The 22,252-nt window shown below is 43.3% G+C and overlaps 1 protein-coding gene across 1 annotated transcript in view; it reads right to left on the bottom strand.

Moving 5' to 3' along the window:
• Nucleotides 1-11,115, bottom strand: part of doc2b (double C2-like domains, beta) — a 96,880-nt gene extending 85,765 nt beyond the window's left edge. The window contains exon 1 of the mRNA XM_070917502.1: nucleotides 10,773-11,115. Within this exon, the coding sequence (XP_070773603.1) occupies nucleotides 10,773-11,115 (343 nt within the window). The remainder of the gene's footprint in view (nucleotides 1-10,772) is intronic.
• Between the last annotated feature and the right edge of the window lie 11,137 nt (nucleotides 11,116-22,252).

Below are 22,252 nucleotides of genomic sequence, written 5' to 3'. Positions count from 1 at the left end.
AGATACTGTAGGGAAACCTCTCTCCTACAAGATATGTTTATTATCTCCTCATTTGTTCTGCCAGGTACGTTTTGGAGGAAACCCAATTGCTGCCTGAATTAGATTCCCTGGTAACATTTTTTCCCCATCGTGAGAGTGAGACGAACTGCACCCACGTACTGACTTTGAAGGTCAGGGTGGATGGTCCTCTGAGAAGCCCGATTGCTGTAAAAACATGGCCGATCCCGTATTGACAGTGCAATAGTTACATCCGTTCTATATCACCAGGCTTCATCTGAGGAGGGGGGGCCCTGTGATGCCTTGAGGTAGCTTGAAATGATTGAAGTTATAAAAAATGGTGTTCTGCAGACAACTAATTTATTGCGTTGTGATCTGAAACAGGGGAGAATGACGACGTTCGTAGTATTATAGAAGGATTGTGGAGTTTTTCCTCACCTGAATCGGACGGTGGACAGAAAGTGTCGTATGCTGTTCAGATTGTAAAGCTCATGAATAAATAAAATAAAACTGACGTGACTTGCTGTCAGTTATATTGCTATTATTGGCAGATAAACATGGATGTACAGTGTAAGTTTGATGTTTTCATGGAGCACTCCCACACCAAACACTGTTGTTCCATCAAACCTTCACTCAGTGTCAGCACATCTACTATAAAGATTGTGTTTACACTCAAGGCAGAGGATTTACATTTTAAAGGATTATTGATGTGCTTTTTGTTTTTTTTGTGACGCACACTGCTCCTGCTAATGCGGAGGAGAATAGTGTACGGGCTTACAGCGCTGTTTAAAGGAAGGCAACACCTCAAAGTATCTACGTGAATCAAAGGGAACAGTAAGTGGTGACCTGCCAGTCATGGACTTCAATCCATCCTCACGTGGAAACAGTTCAAGACAGAATATAAATCAAGATGAGTGACTGTGTGATTATGAGGCAGCAGAGAGAACAGCTGGAGCGGTACATTACTCGCGAGTCAATGGAAAGACACAAATGGACACGAAATGTTTCAACTGCAAACGGTGACTTCACCAAGAAACAGAAAGAGAGGACAAACTTATTGTTGCCTTGTTTGAGTTTGAACGGTTCGTCGCCGTCTGCGGACACCCGGAGCTCTACGATTCAGCGCCTTTACTGTCCAGAGAAGAGTGAGCGAAACAAAAAGGAAAACATGTGTCTGTTATTTGATTCCAGCTATCAGTTGTACTTAACTATGAACCCAGTTAGCGCATAGCGTTAGCTGCCTTCCCCAGTGCCCCCATTGGCTGTTAAGGGGGAATACGTGGCTGTATTCGTCCCATAGTCAAACATTTAAACTCAGTAAGCTGAGAAAAATGCACTTAGTTGGATTTAAATGGATTTTTACAAGCCAGAAGAGATGTGTCTCAAGTGGTTTCCCAGCATGCGTGTGAAAATACAAAAGCAATTAAGTCGATGTTTGTAGGGGCCTTCACATACCACATTTATGCACAACTGTGAGCTAAAAGCTTCTAAAGAAATAGATGTAAAAACGATTCCACACCTACTTTCTTTATAGGTGAAACTACAAAGACAATAAGTCGTTCCAAAGAGAAGCTGCATTTTACATTTTCAATGAAAATGAAGATATCGGACACCTTAATCAGGAGCAGGAATCATAATAGAAGCTCGTACTTTTGTGAAAGTTCTTGAACGGTGTGAAGTTCTTAAAAGCCTTGATGTGAGGTACAGTTATAACTCCTCTTCATTTTCCTCCTCACCTAAAGTGGAGGTTTGGAGGCTGTAAAGTAACACCATCAAGACCGCCCCTGCATTTATTGATAAAAGTGGACTTTCATGTAAAAAAATATAATTTTTTTGGCCTTCTGAGTTTTTACAGACCCGTGGCTCCCTAAAAAGATGACTCAGGCACTGCTGCTCTGTGGGGTTTGCCAGAAGCGGACGAGTCATGGATCTTTATGTAAGCCTCTCTGTGATGATATTTTGATGAATTTCATTGGAGACACAGCATGCATACTAAATATGCTTTTAATGCTGAACATGACAATTAAATGTCACTCGATGCAGAGAAGTGCTTGATTTGTAATGCTGTGGTTTCAGTTTCCTCCCCATCTGTTAACTGAAGACGGGATATCGCTTTGTTGACTTGCTGAATTGAACAGCTGCTTGTAATTTCTATTGTCTAATTTAACTTTGCTAAATGTCTCATGTCATAATACACAGTCACACTTTCATGCTCCCCAGAGGGCTTTTCTCAGCCGCCCTCAGGCCAAAACATCTAATGGCAACACGAAAGTCAGGTTTCCATCCAAATATAGTGCAAATTTTAACCAAATTTAATCTGCAAAAGAAAATGCAAATGAATGCGTGTTTCCATCCTCTGCCATTATGCCATCACGAGGAGTTGAGTGTATCGAGATAAACAGTTGGTGGCGCTAATTCTCCAGTCGGGTGTCATTGAACTCACCGAGGAAGAGGACGCAACGATGGCGTAACTAAAGGGCACCAGTCAAACCTCAAATGGTTAAAAACTATGTATTAATGTATTCATTTGATGAAGGTGAAGGTGTTTTCATCTGCTGGAAACTTGAGTAAGTCACACTGCTTCCATGGCACTTTGCTTTTATCGATACATCAGCTTTTCCACCTCAGTCAAGTGTAAAAACTTTGTTCAAATTCCTGGCGTCGCCACTCCGAATTGAAAATGCAGATGGAAACAGGCGGATGGAGACACACTTACTGACTGCACCACTTGCCATCAGATGAATCTGAAGGATTCTGTTATCACATAATGGCTTTAAAAATCTCCGAGAAATCAAAACATGAAAAATCCATCTGAAATATAAATTGCTGAATTTATCCTGCAAGTTCCACAAAGTTAAACTTGTAACTCCACCAATAAGTGACAGCATTATGAGACCATTGAAATGGGCTGAGGGGATGAGTTACACGACAGCACATTCATGCATCAAAGGGATAAAGTTTTGATGATGATGACCCTGTGGCCTCTCCTCTTTGACTTCATCCTATTTCAAATGAAAATATATCAAATGACCATGAATGTAAATGTAATTTCTCTGTAACTTGCGTACAGTGTGATTAGAGATTACATACATAATCTTTAAGCCTGCAGTTGACTGGAGACCATCTGGCAAGACAGAACCCCCCCCACCCCAAGGAAATCAAATCCACTTCAGCAGACAATAAAGGAAACACACAATACACCACACACGAGGAAATCCTCCTGCCTGCCTGGTATTAGTCCAGGTGAGCTTGGCAAGCACGTTCAGCCCAGCACTCCTTTCTGAGGCCAGACATTGTGGTCTGTGGTCCGTCTACAGCAGAGCTGCATTGTACTGCTCGTTGAGTCGTCCCTCCTGCGGGAGCAGCAACTGAAGGACTGAAATACTAAGATGTGGCTTCCAAGAGTCCAAAGAAGCAGGGCAAAGACATCTTATCGATCCAGCTGAGGTGGGATGCAGAAGCTTTGAAAGAACATGAGTTCAGCATCTTCTCAGGGAGTAACAGGAGGGACTCGGAGGAAAGAAAGGAAGCTTCTTTGGCCTGGTAAGAAAAACAAGTGTTGGCCTCTGACTCGAAGCTGAGCTTTGGTCCATTGAGAAAATCACAACGAAGTTTATTTATTTATACATTACAGACACGTCTACAGTAAGACATGCGAGCAACCACAACTTAAATGTTTAGATATCATTAAAGGTTATCATTCAACTATAAATATACACTTTGGTGTGAAGAGTTCTTCAGCACTGCTGTCCAATCAGGAGGCCTTCCAGGATACACAAGGGAAATTCAAGGAATCATTGATTCTTGCTTATTTTAACCTTAAGTGGTCCAGTTGGTAACAGTGGAGAGGAAGGAGGCTGCATTTCCCACCAGTAACACCGGCTTATTGTGTGTATTGGAGGGCTGTCTTTCAGTTTAGCACCATACACTGTTTATTGATTCATATATCCACCTCATGGATGGAAGTATATTGTTCACTCTTCTTCAAGCTCCTGTTTTGGTCTCCACTGATTCCTATAAACAAAAAAAACATGTTCTTCAGCAGCTATATGACTTTCTGTCTGAGTTTTATCAGAACTTGTTAGCTGGAAAGGAAAATGAAACAGACTCAGACTCAGCCATAGTGTCTTGTCCCGCCTTAACTGCAGCCAGACTTCCTCCCCATCTGACTGAATTTTTCAGTTCTGTGGCTCCAGCAACTGCCGACACGGGACAGCTGAACCAAAAACAAAACTTGAAAATGTCCCTGAAAAAAAAAACGCCTCCGTGTCTCCATCCACCTGTTTCCATGTGCATTTTCAATTTGGAGCGACGAAGTATTTTTTCACAGTAGTACAGGAAACTTTGCCCTGAACTGCAAACGGCAGTCAGTTGTAACAATTTGAAAGCTTTGAACTTTCATACCCAGATATGCTTTAATGCGGCCTCATTAAACTGCACACAGCACGCTCATGCTTTTACGCCAAAGGACACCAAAGAGACAAGAGGCAATAAATCAAACGCCGGTGAACTCAGCTCTCTGTGGACAGAGTGCCCACTCTCTAGTTGTGGTTAAGTTAGTTAAGTTTTGATTCGTCACTTGGAGTGGGCAGAGAAGTGATCAGACACAAGGATTTAATTTAGGCAAATGGAGTGAGTCTTTGGCTTCTCAGTAAGGGGGAGGAAGCACTCTGCAAAAAAACTGAAGCTTTTAAGAGCCCATGTATCACCAGCAATATTTAAACACGCTCCCTCAATGCGTGCATGCAAAGTGTGACAAACTGAAGCCAAAACAGCATTTCTCCCCACTGATGACAGCCCCAGACGCCAAATGGATCTCTGTAATAGCTGGCATTATCATTACATAATGTGCTTAGTGGGATGAAGGGAGGGCAGAGACAGAGTTTGTATCTGATGAAGCAGAACTGCTGCTAACTTAAAACACTCGATGGCTCCTGTTGAGAGACAGCACCAGTAATAATAACCCATAATGTGAACAGGCTGACAATCTGGCCTGCTTTGTTAGCGCTGGGTTAGTCACAGGAAAACATGGGACACTACTGTGAGTCATTACTACTGCATGACAGCTTGCAGATAGACTCCTAATAGGATTCTACTGTGCTGGGCTCGGCAGTGCTGAAATCACTCTTTACATTGACCTGAGCATTATGAGGCTCGGGGATCTTTTCAAGTGGATTCATGCAGCCCTCTGTTTTGAAAAGGTCTGGAAATGGCTTTTGGTCTGGGAGAGGCAACAGATGGCCCGACACACACACTTCCTTCTCTTCTGCCCTTAAAGGAATACACTGAGTTTAGAGGAGCTTATCCCGTTCAGATACCAAAAGCATTTACACGGCACTGCTGCTTTGGTGAACTACTTCTCACCTAAAACAGCATCTGTGTTCTCTTTGGAAAATGGCCTTTAATCACTCTACAGTATAAGTGTTAGCATGGAGCGTTGGCGCTAATGATCTGCTGTCGACACATCAGTAGCCGTGTTTCCATGAACTTGTTTGTTTGAATAAACTCGGCTCGTTGCAAAGCGGAGTTGGCAGTACAGGCTACACTGACTGTAATCCGCCAGTAAACAGAAGAAGAAGAAGAAGAGGTTGGGAACCGGAAACAACCATCTAATTCTAGGAATTTGTCTCTATATTAAGTTTTAATTGTTCTTTTATGTCGTTATGTTTAGCCAAACAATATGAAAACAGGATGAGACTCGTAATCAGGGTGAGTATATTGGCAACAGAGAGTCACTACTCTACTAAAGTGCTGCTGTTGGTTGAAAACTGGATTTTTTGGATTCAACACAGACATCATATTATGTGAAATCATCAGGCAGCTTTAGTTGCTCTTGATAATTAAAATGATAAATAAAAAATGATATTGTGGCTGACAGGGATCGGAAAAGGAGGGGTGTAAAAGTCTTGTAAATATAACCTTCCTCAGTCGGCGGGTGTGCTGCACCACCCTCAACACTCCACCTTCCTGTGGCTTTAAAAGGTGACAGAGTTGTTTCTGTTGTGGCACAGCTCACCATCGGACGACTGATTCTGCAGATATTTTTAAAACGACTTTCGTCTCAACCTTTAGTTACGGCCTTCCCCGCCTCTTTTCGTCTAAACCTATATTCATCTAAAATGTGCTAAACAAACAAAGTTTATTATATAATTATTATACATATAGCACAGGTTGAGTAAATCTGAAAGTTGACCCATGTGTCAAAATATTTGATATCCCCACAACATGCTGTCATGTAGACGTCTGACACGATCCCACCTTTGAAACAGAGGTTATAATTGATGTCAGGAAACATCTTATTTTTATGAGGAAATTCTGTCACACTTTGCTGTTAAAATCCCCATTATCCTCAATAACAACTAAATATAAGATATAATTTTGTTTACTTTTTCCCGACAGATCTTTTTCCTTTGTTTCAGACACTTCCCTCCCACTCTGACTGCATCTCTGCTCGCCAGTTGACAACTACAAGCAAACACTGTAGCTCAAGTCTTGTGCTGAGGAGACAGCGGTGCTGCCAGAGCAAGACATCTCAGGGGAGACTTGTGTGTGCATACATTACCAACTCTTCCCCCAACCAACCTGCACTAGTCCTGTCAACACATATGGCTCCGAGGCTTATCTCTCAAAAACACAAGGGCCTGCTCTGTCATGTGGGTCACTCCGGCTATTTCTCCTGGCCCCCGGCGGGGACGCGGCCCTCTCCACCCACTACAAACAGCCAGTAATTGATGTGGCAGAGATCTGGAAGTCCAATTGGTTTTGATTACCCCCCTTCGCAGGGGAGCTGGGACACTTGGTGGGTGATGCACTTTTCCGTTTCAATTAAAATCAAGGTTGAGTCACAATGAATCAGAAAATGCTGCTGTTATGCAGATTAGCCAGCAGGTTCTTAGCAAGGATTGAGAGGTTCCTGTGTGATTTGATACAGAAGGGAGAACACTGCCTCACTGCTCCACCCGCACCCCCCCCACCCCCCCACCCCCACCCCTCCCAGAGGAAGCATGCAGATACTGGATCAAGTCCCGCAGGACCATGAAGAGCCAATTTGGGGCAGCGCTGGCTCTTTTAAATGACAAACAACAGGAAGAAGAGAGTTCCTTTCTCTTACATTTAATGCAGCAACAGGGTGGAAGTTAAGACAGTCAAACAAATTCAAACTGAAGCAGCTTTTTCATTCACATCTCAGCAGCACTTTCTGCAGCACCGGGAGGGAGAAATTAGAATTATCGGATCAGCCTCACAACAAGTGAGCTAAAACTTTACAAGCCCTCCAAGATGATTTACACATACATGAGCTAATCTGATAAGACAAGAGAAAGTGGTTATAAAAAATCTATTTCAATATCATTTTTCTTCTAAGCTTGTTGCCGTCCAGTAGAAGCCGTTATGTCTGCAAAACTCACACAATCTGTTCCCGGCTTTTATAGTGAGCTTTTATCAAATAGCCTTGGTTTCAGCAAGTCTTTCAACGCTGCACATTATGGGAGCAGTTGTATCTTAAAGGAGAAACGCTTTCACCTTCAAATCAAAAGCACATACAGACAAATATATAGTAGTGTTTGGTCATGTCGCCACAGTACATGGCAGGAAACCGGAGCCAGGAGAGTAAGGTACATCCCCTGTTGCGTGAAAGCGCTTTGGTGTGGCTTTTCCTATATAACATACAGCAGGTGATAACAGAGTGTATGATGCTGTTCCTTGAAGCAGACTCGTGCTGCTGCAGTATTATTTTGTTTATACGCCTCAAGTTTGTCCTTTCAAACTCCCACGGCGGCGGCAGCAGCAGCAGCTTGGGATTATTTGGGACGTTGCATCAGACCCAAACAGCCACTTGTTGTTTATTTTTTATAAATCTATTTTAGTGCCTGCCTTCATTAGACTCATCAACACTGTAGGTGAGGCTGGTGTTACGCATGCAGATGACTCAGACTTCTGATAACTCATCCAATATTTGTATTTACAATTAATTGCTACCATACCTTACTTTTTTTTTTTTTGGAGGAAGCGGAGCTGACATCGTAATTATCGTGCATCACTGATGACTCTTCAGGTGATTGTAAGATCATTAAGATGACGCTCCGGCAGATGTTTGTGTCTAATTGCCTTATTAGCGGGGAGGATGGAGAGGAGCTGTGGTTTGACGTTTGTGTAAACCTGCAGCATGACTGATCCTCGACTGACACCTTGAAAACAAGCAAGCAACTGTGCACCAACACCAATTCAGTGAAGTTACAGGAATTGGATGCATGCCACAACATCCCAACACCTGCTGCATACAGCCAATCGAATTTACACTTTGCCGCTTCATGTGTCAAGAAAAGTGTAAATGCAACCAAGAAGCATTCTGTCCAGATGATTCAAAACTGTAAACACATAATGGCTTTTCAAGTTGCATAAGTAATCTCTAAGACCTCAGTTTGCTTCACTCTCGGTCGCACCATGTGTCCTGACTTCCTCCCTAATTTATCTCCAAGAACTGAACACATTGGGACACAATGGCGCACACTTTCGGTAAGTCTCTCCTCAAAGGAATTCATAGTGCGGCACATAGTGCTGGAGAACATTGAGCCTTTTACTCCTCAATCCCAATCAGAACTCCATCTGTATTGTGGTGTTTTCAGTAGCCACTTTTGGGGTCTTGCCCCTATGATAATAGCAGGCAATGGTAAACTGACACCACATATGAAGCACTTTCCTATATAGCACTTTAAAATTTGCCTCTCGTTCACACACTGACACAAGGCATTGGCTCGGCATTCGGGAACAATATGGGGAGACTTCGACATAGACGGGGGGGAGCAAGGGATAGAACTTCCAACCCTGCGACTAATGGACAACCTGCTCTTCCTCCTGAGCCACAGCTGCCTCAGGAATGCTGAATGTATCTACTGCATGCCTGGCTGCACACTAGAGCAACAAGTACAACGCAGCTTGTGGTTTCTTTTGCTTTATCTCACTTTATGACTGCAGCACGTCCCACCCAGATCTGCCTGCAGCACAGCAAAACCACGATGGATGTCTTATCGTTCTCACAGATAAGTGTATAAAATATGGGCATTATCCGGTTGTGTAAATGTAAATCGTTTTTTACTTTTACTTTTACCACACAACAAATCCCAGGACAGAACAGAGTTAGCAGTGTGCTATTAGTCTGAGAGGGACCAGAAGTATCACTTTGGAGTTGATAATATTAATTCCCACACACCAACAAAGACATTTCAAAACACCATGTTGTGATTGCTGAAAACAAAAAGAGCAAACACTCTCAGAAAGTCAAGTCTCTCACTAATTGAGGGCGGCTCTCTCTCGGACTGCATCAGGAGGATGCATCTCCATCTCTTTTTCCCCACTGAGTGAAATCCTGGTTGCCTGGCGGAGGTCATAGAGCAACATCTGCCAGGCCCGACCTGTCTCCGCTGCTCCCTACCATCCCCCCTCCTGTCCAGTTCTGGATTAGAGATGGCCTAACCCCCCACCCCACCCCCTGCATGCCGCTCTGCATGGATTATCTCTTAGAGAAGCTACACTGCTGTCACACATTAACCTGCAATCACAAGTCTCTTGTGCGGGGAACACACACGCGACAGAGTCTGATACAAACACGCCGTGAAGCAGTTTGTCTGGTTTTAAGCACCGTGAGAGCAACATGTTATTCAGACTGAGATGCAGCCGTGCCAAGTTGAGAGGCAACCAAATGCTAAAACAGAGACTCCCTCACTGTTTCAGAGATTTATCACCGATCCTTAGGTCTGTAAAAAACGATGCAGGTAGCGGCAGCTTTCATTTTGGCACTACATTTACTCGAGTTCTCGGCACTGCTGCAGGCTGTCGTATCATCTATCTGTGAAGATGTTTGCTGGGAGCGAAAATGGTTTTGCAGGATGTAGGAATCTTGTTGTACCTCTACTTTTTATTGCTCCAATAGCTGTGCTGCATGTTATTAATTTACATTATTATTCATCCACTCAAACCTGTTAGATTAAAGGAATGACATTCAGGGAAGGCTTTCTCAAAGGAGCCTCCCCTCTGTGATGGAGACAGATATGCACACACACACACACACACATCTTTACGCTTTGAAAACTAACACAAAAACACACCGACAGACAAACAATATGCTCACACAACTTGCCGCTAACCAATACAGTATGTGGATGAGCTTACAGATGCAGCCAGACTCCGCTGAGCGCAAAACTGCGACTAATTTGAAGCTCCACCAAGAAGCCATGAATCATTCAGCCCGGTGAGACTGATCGGCAGTATAGACCGAGCACCCTGCAGACACTGGTAATATGAAAAACGCACACATGCACCCGTTGACAGACATATGCAATCATTTGCTCCAATAAAATCACACATATCATTCTTTCAGTTGGAGGAGAGCAGAGGAGGAGGAGGAGGAGGAGGAGGAGAAGGGGGGGTTGTATTCTTTGCAGCAGCAACAGTTGGCTGTCTGTCGACTGAGAGGGAAAGAGTTAGCTGCAGCACAGAGACACACATCATGCACGCACACACACACACACACGGCAGACGATTGGAGATAGAAAGAGATGGACGAGGGAGCCGAGAGAAGAAAAGGTGACAGATAAAGCCACAAAGCCACACGGCTGGAGGGATGCCTGGCAACCGGTGGCAAAAAATGGAGATGCAGTAATAAGAGAAAGGGAGAGGGAGTGGAAGAATTAAAAGGGAGGGAGACACACATGTAGAAATGTTGGGGGAAAAACATGGTAAACAGCAGGATGGAGACGACAGGAAGGGAAATCACTCACTGGAGTCATCTGAGTCGTAGCCCTCCACGTCGGGCTCCTCGTCCCTCTTGGTGGCCTGTAAGGAGGCGGAGGCTCCGGCACAAGCCCGGTCTGGTTTATCCTCATTGGGGCGGTCACTTTCTGCAGCAGCGGTGGCGGAAGCGGTGGCAGAGGAGGTGGAGAGGGCAGAGCACAGGGGCCCGGCGTGGCCCGCTTGGTGGGGCGCAGCTGGGGGGAGGCCCCGCGGGTAACGGGGGAAGTAGTCTGAGATCTGCTTGATGGGCTGGATGGGGCCAGGGCACACGTCAATGGCCATGTGCTCCTGGATGCTGATGGTGGGTTTCTCGCCTTTGCGTTGTGTCATGCATGCGGTCCAGCCCGGAGCCTACTCCCAAAACCAAAAAACTCAGAAAAGAAAAAAAAAAAAAGAAGATAAACAGACCCACCCCCCTCGTCCTCCTCCTCCTCCTCCTCCTCTTGCTTCTCTGGATGAGGTGGGTGTTGTCCTGGGTGGGTGCTGATGGGTGGTCAGGTCCAGGTGATCTGTGGATGTCACCACACTGGTCTACATGGAGAGCTGGAGGCTGCTGCTGCGTCTTCCAGTGCTGTCCTCAGACCCAGACCATGCTGTCTGACAGCCTCACACACACTACTACCTACCCTCCCGCTCTCTCCTCTTCCTATACCCCCACACTCTGCCCACGTCTGCGCTGCCTATCTGAGAGAGAGAGAGAGAGCAGAGTGGTGTTTGTGTGAGGGAGTGTGAGGGAGAGGGAAGGGATTAGAGAGGAAGGAGGGATGGATCAGCTGATGTCACTGCCTAGCAACCGAGCGGTAAACAGGAACCGTCGGCCGAGGTGCTTAATTATGATATTAACCCCATCCATCTGTCAGTGGGAGGGAAGATCAGTGCTGTGCCAGACTCACGCGCGCATCAATGTGTGTGTGTGTGTGTGTGTGTGTGTGTACCTCTGGTGCTATGATAACCTGGACAGTGAGCCATGAATTGATGCTTTGTGTGAGGGTGTTTTGTACTGAAAATGTCTTCTACGCTCCTTCACCTGAGCACTTCTCAACTGCAAACACGCAAATTAAAAATTTGACTTTCTTCCTGAAGGCCCCCACTTTTGCTTTGCTGTAGTTGGGGCCACTTAAGGCCACAAAATGGCTAATACCGCCCCTGCCCGCTCCCTCTTTTCTGCCATCACACCCTGATTTCGTACACTAATTAACACACTTACCTTCTTTCATGCACACTTGTCTGTTTAAATGCACAGACCTATTTCCCGCTTCCCCGTGTACCAATTATGCACCCTGATGTTATCATACGTTCCTTAATTACTTACCATCTGTTGCAATTTTGTAGGTGGTTGTTGTTTAATACACATGTTGCTACAACATTTCACCACTGAGCTCAGATCTGGTTGACACTGCGACTGTAATTAACTGTGACACGATGATGTTAAACCTGCACTATAGGTGAGACCTTGATGTAAAAATACACCTGTGCTTTCATCGTACATCTGTGTTACTAAATCCACTAAATGTCCAACAGAAAAACAGAGAAGAAAAACAATTACGGGATTTCGTTCTGTCTTTCAAAACCCTGAACAGATCCTCAACCTCAGCTGCCAAAGATTCACATGCAGCTTTAAATTCAAAATGTGTCATTTATTTACATACATACAAGTGCTCAACACTTGTCATGTTACTCACATTACACAACAAAGAGACTCACAGTGTCTCAGGAGAGGCTCTCCCTGCAGATTTAGTGGGAACTCTAACCCCTGCAGCAGCCCTGCCATGACGCTCAGCCATTCACAAACAGAACAAACCCGTCCACAGTGAGCAGAGGATGCAGCGCCCTCTTGTGTTAGCTGTTGGCAACAAACAAAAGCTTGGTGGAATTGAAATTCAAAGGCTGTACCCTAGCTAATAGGTGGTTTTATTCATTTCACATGATATTTTGACACAAGATGAAGACATTTGATAGAGTTTGAGTTTTCTTCTGTTCACAATCTGCTAGATTCCCTCTATGTATTCTAAACAAACCACAACACATCCTTTATGTGTTATAAACCAGCAAATGATGCTCGACATTTCTGCCGTGGAAAAGATTTTAGCTCCAGAAAACGACTCTCTTTTAGTGCCTTCTGAACAGGTGGCCTCAATTATGTCCTCCTCCACTACGAGGCGTGGCGTCCCCACAGGATCCACGCTGAGGGTTTCCTGTGAGGAAGTCTGTCTGAAAAATCAGGTCCAGCGGATCAGTTAATTTTGACTTGACAAATCGAGAAATCCCTTTTAAATCCAAAGACTGTGTTGTTGAAAACGTTCATATTCTTTGATGGTTTATTGTTTCTATCAAACAAGAGAAAAATCCTTCCTACTTTCCTAAAATGTCATTATGGGAAGAGTTTTTTGTTTTTTTTGTGAGTTTGAAGATTAAGGGCTTGTGTGTGTGAGTGCGTATGTGCACACACACACACACACACACACACACACACACAATGAGGGCTTTAGAGAGATATAGTAAAACCATTATTGTTTGTGAATAATGCATTGAGAGATAGCAGTATGGGACTCCAGGGTATTTAAAGTAGCCCTCTCTCAATGCCCAGCTACTCAGAGGCAATTATCTCGAATAAGCAGTGAGACAAGTCGACAGGAAACACACCAGGTAACCCTCTCTGTGAAAACACAAAGACTAAAACATCCCCAGGCGTCAGCTGGCCAACAAATCAGCACTGTGACAATTTGGAGGAGCAGAATGAAGACAAAAAGCTCCGAAACTCTAATTTACATTTCTCTTTGTTAGCAGAGTTAGCGTTAAGTACTTTATTCACTTTTGTGTCATTTTCAGTATAATTTGCATTTAAACCCAATTTGTTCCCCTCCTCAAATTGTCATACATGTTACTTCCTCTCCTAATACTTCAAATAGAAAAGACTACTTTACAGATGAAAATGCAGATTTGATGTCAAGCTTAAGGTCTCTTTACCCTTCAAAGGAACTAGTTTGTACAACATATAGTCCAAACCCCCCATCTAAAGGCGGACGTCTTAAAACCATGTGGGGCGTAAAAGCCTTTTCATCACAGCTTCCTCCTGGCTGCGTCCCGCTGCCTCCCCGATCTCTCTCTGTGTCTTTTATGTGATTTGGACACATTTGGGACAGCAGACTGTACACACTAAAAGTGGTAGTTGTGCCTTCGGGAGGTGGTCTTCAGGATTAGACGACGATGTTAGACGACCCGTCAAGCACTTTGTTTCAACCATACTGATGCTTTTACGCGTCACGTTGAGTCTTGCCTTGTGTTTGAATAATCTGCCATTCACGTCCTCACAGCACTTGATGTTACGTAGAACAATAAGTCAAGAAAGCCACGAACAAGTTGGCAAGGTGATGAATAGTGAAGCAGCCATTTTCCTGACTGTGTGCACTTTGTAATATGTACCGTAAGGAGACGGTGTTTTCAGCTATGATTACCATATTTGATCATGAGCTGAGATCTTCAGTAACTATAAAAAATAAATTGTATTTTTATCGCACTTTTTTGAGCAAAGTTGGAGTAAAACACACTCACAATACATAAAGTAAAGTTTCTTGATATCAACTGATGCTGGTTCTTGCAAACATGCAATGCATGCTGGGCAGTTTGCTCAGCTGGAGTCCACATCATTGAGCAGGAGGCAGCTGGAGTCCAGAAGAATATCTTAACAAAAGAGCATCACTATCTTTTTGTTTTGCTTGTGTTTCCTGTCGTTTCTGTCAGACTTTGAGTAACTTTGTCAACAGAGATGGAATGTTTTCAAAATCAGCTTTAAAAAACCTCCAGTCGCCTTTAGAAGAAGTGCACTCCCCGTGGAGACTCCTTGGCAGTTTTGTCATGGAGAGGCCAGACCGGTCTCTCCCAAAAGGAAATTAATGTGCTCGAGGTCCAGAGGCTTCAATATAAAGCACCTCAAATATGAATACACTGCACACTAAATATGCCCCCCCCCCCCGGGCAGATGATTTCCACTCTGAAGTTGACTTCATGTTTCTGGGAATACAAACCGCCTGGTGACTGTGTTTTCTGTGGGTAATGATGCGCAGCGAACAATTTCATTTTGGATATTGATGGCATGTCATCCCCCCACTGGAACTGTAGCTGTGGAATGACGTCCGTATACCTTTTGTTAGAAATAATGAAGCGTTCAAAGTTACGTACAGAAGCAGACATGCATGTGTATAAAACACGTTTCACTGCGTTTGTTCATTTTACTGAAGCGATCGAATCATTTGCATTCAGTTCTACATTCATATTTACACAAATGATGAGAACTGTGAGACAACAGTGTGTCTCTTCACAATAATCCTGTTCTCAAGATTATTGTTTACTGACGGCTGTTTCTGGAGATCTGATTCATGAGAATCTAAAAGAAAATTGTAGATATTGCAGCTTGAGAATGCATAAAGTCTGTCTGGTGTTGCTGGACCCAGTAAACCCAGCATCTGGGTGTCTTGGTAGGGAGAAGTTCAGAGATGAAGAGCAGAGAGAGAAGTTTAGAAAAGAACCGAGTGATCTTCTTCATCAGGTCATCCTCACCGTCTTTTCAGACATCAGCAGTCACTTTGACAAGTACAATGTTATCATAGCAGATAGAAATCATGGTAAGAATTATGAAAGTAAAAGCCAAGTTGTAATAAATTGGAATTATGCTTTGAATAATGGCTTGTGATTTCATGTGGAGCACATTGTGACAGGCAGTGCGCTCTCTGTATGTAGGACAAAAAGTTAAAAAGTTTCTCTTTATGAAATGATTCTGGTCAAATTTAGTGAATAATTCTCCTCCCAAGCAGACTTCCCTGTCCTGCACGCCCATTAATTTTAATTGTGAGTTTCATTTTCAATATTATATTCAGTCCATATTCCATCCAGCCCATGCACTCTGCTGTCTGACAGTCTGTATCTGTTGGTGAGTGAGCTTCTGCCTCATTTTTACCAGCTGTCTCCTTGATCATTAACTTCTGAAAGATAAAAAAAAGAGAAGTAAACGTGTGTTGGACTGTCTTAACTCCAACGTCCTCCTTAGCAGCTGACTCCCCCCCTGCTAAACCACAGCCACCTATCTGTTGGACTCTAACAAGCAGCTTTGTACACAACTGAGTCCTAAAGCAGTCTTTGTTTTCGCCGTTGTTATTCAGAGCAGGAGCGTAAATGAAAAAAAGGATAAACAATCTCTGCCAAATTGCATGCCATGTCTGGAGAAATCTGATTAATGGTCTCTTAACAAGCGCTCCAAGGAGGCTCTGCCGCTCCCATCACCCAGGAATTCAGTTTAAATGAGGGAGTCAAGGGTAGGAGTGACCTTTTCAAATATGCTTGTTCATAATGGCCCATACTGACACCTCAAATTCTGCCCTTAATTTTGGCTGCACACACACTTCTGGCACACAGACACAAACACAAAATGAACAAACTTCTCTCACACGCTCTAAAGACAGAAATAACACTCGTTTCTCCCTCGATTCAGAGAAAACATGCCGAAAGATTTTACGTGGCTGTGGCACCTGCTGAGGAAATCAAGGCTTCAAATCTTTAGTTTGAGTTTTGGGTTTCTCCTCTTTGAATCTCCTAACATGAGCTCAAAAACAGATTTATACAGACCCGATAGAGTCAAACAGATCAACATAATGTCAAACACTGAAGGACGGTGTGTGAAAAGTGAAGACATTTGGTGCTCAGACTCCTTTGTTCCGTTATAAATGGCTCTCAGGGACAGAGACAATCTGCGTCCTCCCTGAGCTGTTGGCTGAATGCGTCAACCTGTAGCCTGAGAATAAACAGGCCCTTTGTTATGCTCATTTAGTACATTGAAAATAAAGTAGTCATAAAACCAGTATGTTTGACTGTCTGGGTGGATTTTACTAGACTTAATGACAAAATAGCAAATGCAATATTTTCAGGTTTGAGTGTCTCTGCGCTGCAAATATCCACTGCCAGCAACAGCTGCGTCATCCGCCTCAGGTTTATGTCTACAGCAGCTTATTAGAAATTAATGTAAGAGAGGATGGTGGAGAAACTCAATATACAGTAAGTCTGTCACTCATCTATATGTCTGCTAACTCTGCCCTCTGGTGGTGACACTGAAGTTCTGCTTCGGCAAATAAATTCAATTTTATTATCCGCTGGGGATGTTTTTCTTCTTTCTGTGTGGCTTGTGACAACAAGCTCCTGCTCCCTGTGATCCCGAGGACGATGTAATGAAAGAATTAAACATCAGAGCGTGGCCTGAGGCAATCAGCTGGCACACCTGCTGCAGGATGGTTTTAAAGGAAAGCTGAAACAGGAAATGTGTCTTTTTTAGAGTCATTTTCATACTTTTTTCCTGCTAACAGATGAAGAGATTCTTTTTAGACAGAAAATATGTGACTCCTTAAAGTGTTAAAGTAAACCAAAATGTAGCATCATGTATACACACACGTTTATTATTGAGGTTATAGTTTGTGTTGACCTGGACTGCATTATATTGAAAGTTAGCTGAATTAAAAACCTCTCGGAAAGTTTAAACAAACCAGACCACTGTAATCTGTGTAAAGGAGGAATATGTGGCAGAGCTGTTGCATTACATTGTGTAAGTGTACTGATTAAATGGCCAGGAAGTGCACACACACACACACGTGTGAGTTTATCAGTTCTTTAGGAAAACATATCCCTCTCTTTAAAAACTGGAGATCGATCCTTTAGCACAGTTGGGAATCTTCTCTTTGATCAGGTAGATTCATTGTGATCAGAATCTTCTCTAAATGCTGTGAAAAGGTTCATTATGAGCCTGTAAACAACAGGTCACATAATCCCTCACTTACAATAAAGTGCAGGCCTTCACCACAGCAGACATTTTGACTTGTCATAGCGTGGTCTCCGTGTCAGTGAGCTGAAACTGGCCCACCTGCCCTGAATGGGATAATTACCATTATAAAACACACCTGTGCTTTTCCTGCAGTAACACATCAAACTGTCTGGAAAAGGCCCGTTTGGACACTAGGTATTGTCCACTTATAAATTCTCTCCCATGAACACTTGAAATAACTATTGTTAAAATGTTCAAATGTATGCTATATGCAGCCATGCAAGCAACAACTGCCTACTTATAATACACAGAGAAATATAGGATTTCTGGATAAATGTAAGTTAAATATTCACTCTCATTTTACTTCTATTTTGCTCTCCATTCGCTGTTTTGCTGTTAAGAACCGAGTCGCGAGCTGGAAAACCAAAACGATGAGCTAAAAGAGACTCTGCAGCTCTGTAGAACTGAGGGACTTCAGAGTCGGGTGATATTTCTCTGTGGATTTGTCTCGACAGAACGACCTCTCACATGACACAATAGTTTATAGTCAAGTCAATATGCAAAGAGGGTTTTTATTAAGTCAGATTATTTACAGGCGTGCATGTGCACATTCAATAAATGACTATTTTCTTTTGCTTAGAGGCATTTGAATGTGGTTCCTTTCTATGCAGTGTTGATAAATAAGAATAGTGTGGGAGTCCTGGAGGTCTTGTGGCTCCATGTCTGGCGGCTTCTTATTTTGGCCACATATGCGTTAAAAAGGGGACTTATTGGAGAGGGAATTCAGGTTTCGGCTGCCCTGTATGACATAAATATATATATATATATATAAACACAATCTATGGTTGGGGGATTGATACTGTATTTTCTCACTTATTGTGGTCTGTGCCATCTTTGAAACGTCTCCACCCTGAACTGTCACCGGCTCATGTGCAGTGCAGAGACAGTGCTAACACATTTGGCTCCTGCACGAGTCTCTGGCTTAATGACAATTCTTATCATCTTAGTGGGACTTAGTGAGAATTTCCGTCAGGATGTGATTTTGATTATATTATATATTATATCAATGAGTCCATGCTTGCTGGCTCTCACTACACATTTCTGAGCCACATGGAGATTTCAAAAATAACATTCAAAGGCTGATGACAAGCAGTGGGTTTCAGAAACCAGCCTTGGTCCAATATTAGAAGCAAACAGATGATGACAGCATCCTAATGTCCTCCCTCACTGTCTACTGTTTGTAGTGAGGTGCCTTACTCTGAAATGACACACTTCATTTCACCCCAGTATGTGTACTTTACATATTACCGCTCAGCTTGGCTTGGATCAGTCTAACCTTAACTACTCCTGCCTGCTCAAGTCTTGTACATTCACAGAACACTATGTACTGCTACTCCCCTTGACACCTTGAATTACAATTCAGTATTTATAGAGTGTGTGTGCTGTACTGCTCACTTGTGTGGCGATAGATATGGTGCTTTGTCCACTATTATCATTCATATGTCATTTCTTTCAGTGTTTTTAGAGATAGTTAGATAGATAGATAGATAGATAGTTAGTTAGTAGGAATAATCTCCTGTGCCGCTTGGTGGAACACCTCGGGGGTATGAGTGTTTGGCTGAAGACGCTTGTCTTCTAATGGTGGGGGCGGGAGGCGGACTCGGACAGCATCCTCTTCTCCGTCACCGCCTCCAGAGAGTCCAACTCCTCCTCCAATCACAGAGGACATGTAATTGCTGGTGCTTATACGGTATATAGTTTGTCAAGAACCGTATCAAAACAAGTTAAAAGATTGTGCCATGAATTCAAAAGTCTGTCCTTCTTCTTGAAGGATAAACCTGGTGTTATTTTCATCTTCACAACAAGGCTCAGTAATCCTCTGAAACAGCTGGGAACATTACTCAGACTGGAGTAAATAGTGACTTCGTTGGGGACTATTTTCAGCAGTGGATTAATGCATTTACAGCGGCAGGTCAGAGTATGTGGGAGGCTGTATTTATGGTAATGAAAGAACATGTCACCCAGTGCAACAATGTGGTGGATTCATGTGATTTTAATAGTTTATGAACAGTGGAGCTCTGTCGCACAGAGGAATAAGCCATGTCAGGCTTTGGATACCGAGGCAATAATTAACTAGTTGGATCCTTTTATTGTGCCACCATTGAACCTTGTTGGTTAGGATTTTCCAGAACGCATCATGACTGGCTGTAAATTGTCCGGTCTGAGCCGGTTGTGTTGTGGGCAAACACCTTGTTGTTCACTCTGGCTGTATTAGCGAGGGGAGGGAATTAATCAACAACATGTTCTGGTACACTGTACTTAAGAGTTGTTTATTCTCTCTGCCCAGCTCCTGGACGCGAGCTGAAATTCAGGGCACGAGTGCAAAGGAGGAGGGGAAGGTTCAACGCATGCAGTGCTGCACAAAAGAGAGAGCAGACCGGTGGTGAGTAGCAGGTTTAAATGTCTTCAAATTATTTAACAGCATAATGAAATGAATAGAATCAGAAAGGTACAAAATATATCTGAAACCCACAATGTTCAACATGGAAATTGTTGCAGATAAGGTGATAATTAACTTAATAGTACATTTAAAGTCCCCATGAGTAGAATTTGACCCGGTGGCCCTGTGATACACCTCCCTCATACTGATCCGCCACAGGGAGACGGGGATTAATGGGCTGAAGGAAACAACGTTATCAACACGCTTGTCCAATTTTTCAAAAGAGAAAAATGTATGCTGAAGTATGAACAATTTGAAAGACGCTTTAGTCACATAATCAACGGTGGTAAGCTGAAGTTAACAGGTCTAATGTTCACCATCTTGGTTTAGAGCGTTGGCATGGCAACACAACCCTCAGTTCGACCTGATGATGAGGATAGAGGAAGAGCTAAGGGGTCATTAAAGTTATTACAATTGATCCCGAAGGTGACGTGTGTTCCAGTGTGTTCATGGCGATCCATCCACTCTTGTTGAAGCACTTCACTCAAAAACAACAGCGTGAACCTGAAGGTGGCGCTAGATGAAGAGTCTGAGGATCGCCGAAGTCATTAGGATTCTTCCTCTGGGGAACATCGATCGTCTGTAAAATAGCAGAAGTTTTTTCTGGCATTGACGAAACCATTGCGATGATGATGATGATCATGAAGATGATGGCAGCCTCCAGTTCTGCTTCAAATGTTCTTGGAGCTACACCATCATCCTGTTTCAGAGTCACCCATTCAGGGGCTGCCACTGGGGCAGATGGATTTACTTGGTGGTTTTGGATCTCAAGGGCGATTTTGACCTTTGTTCATGAAGGTCTGCAGTGGTTTAGGCCTGCTTGGTGATTCTGCCCCGCTGCCATCTGCCCTTTGAATCTCACTGATATCAGTTTAAAGCGTGAGGAACCACAACCAGCAAACTGATCCCGTGTAGTTTAAGTGTCTTGGCTTGATGATGGTTGAAGAGGAGTCAAAAGAGTTTTTTTTAAATTCACGTAGCTAAAACTGCACTGCAAGTATCTGGTGAGGTCTTTATTTTTCTTATTGTCGTCAAATCGCATGAAAAAACCCCAAAACCCACAATGATTTGATCCAACTAACAAGTACTGAAAATAGTCCCAGACAAAGATTCGCTAAAAATTAGTTTGTAGTTGTTATAGGAAATCATTAAAAAACAACCATATATTCGTGAGCTGTGTTTAAATATTTATATCTTAGAAGTAGAAATGAATGGGCTTGGTTACTGAGAGCCACTTACAGGCTGGGAAAGACAGGGATTTGTTAGCACATCACCAGTCTTATCCTCTAACCCCTTCACTTTCAGTACCAGCAAACTAATTATATTTCCACTGGCAGGTCATTAATCTCCCTGTAGAAACACATAAAAACTACGGAGAGAAGGAGGGTCAGAGACACAGCGATGTTGAACTTTAGAGACAGTTTATTTAAACTTGAGTTCATTTACAGCAGTTCCACTGGAGAGGAAAAGGGTTCGAATGACGTTCTAGCCACATTAAACCTATGGTCCTATCTACTGTATGTACAGGGAGGAGGATGCAGCTCGATAGTGCAGAAGGCACAGAGTTGGCTTAATACTTGCCTGTAAGCGCTACTAACATGACAGAAAGGATAACAAGGTGAAATGGCAGCCTTATATCGGAGACTTGTGTGTATTGCTTAATGTAAAGCCGAGAACGCCGCGAGATGATGCAACTAAGGAGAATATGGTTCCTCTGTTTGTACTCCGGTGATATAGTGGAGTAGTTTAAAAACTACAACAGCAAGCGTCTGCTCCTTTTTTTAAAAATCCATTTCTCTACATGTGCACTTAAGCATGGGAATTTGAGCTTCTTGTAGCACAGAAGTGATAAAATGAGTACTGTGTTTGGATTTGTTTCCGTAAAGCAGGTGCGTTTTACAATGTGTGATATTTGAAACGAACAACTTGAAACTGGACAATGTTAAGGCATTTTGCAGTTACAGAGATGCAGTTCTAACCAAAGGAAATGACACAAGGAGGGAAAACAAGCAGGTCGCCGACATTACTTGATTGATGATGGTTTGGCAATAACACGGCATGCTTCATTCACATCTTCAACTTCCCTTCACTCACACACACTCTGCCAAACTCCACCCGCTTCCCATCCAACAGCCGAAATCTCCAACCGTCCAATAAGAGCTGCC

Source organism: Enoplosus armatus, chromosome 13 (assembly GCF_043641665.1).
Source record: "Enoplosus armatus isolate fEnoArm2 chromosome 13, fEnoArm2.hap1, whole genome shotgun sequence".
Classification (NCBI taxonomy): domain Eukaryota; kingdom Metazoa; phylum Chordata; class Actinopteri; order Centrarchiformes; family Enoplosidae; genus Enoplosus; species Enoplosus armatus.
The sequence above is the reverse complement of the archived record's forward strand: the minus strand, read 5'-3'. Positions and strand labels throughout refer to the sequence as shown.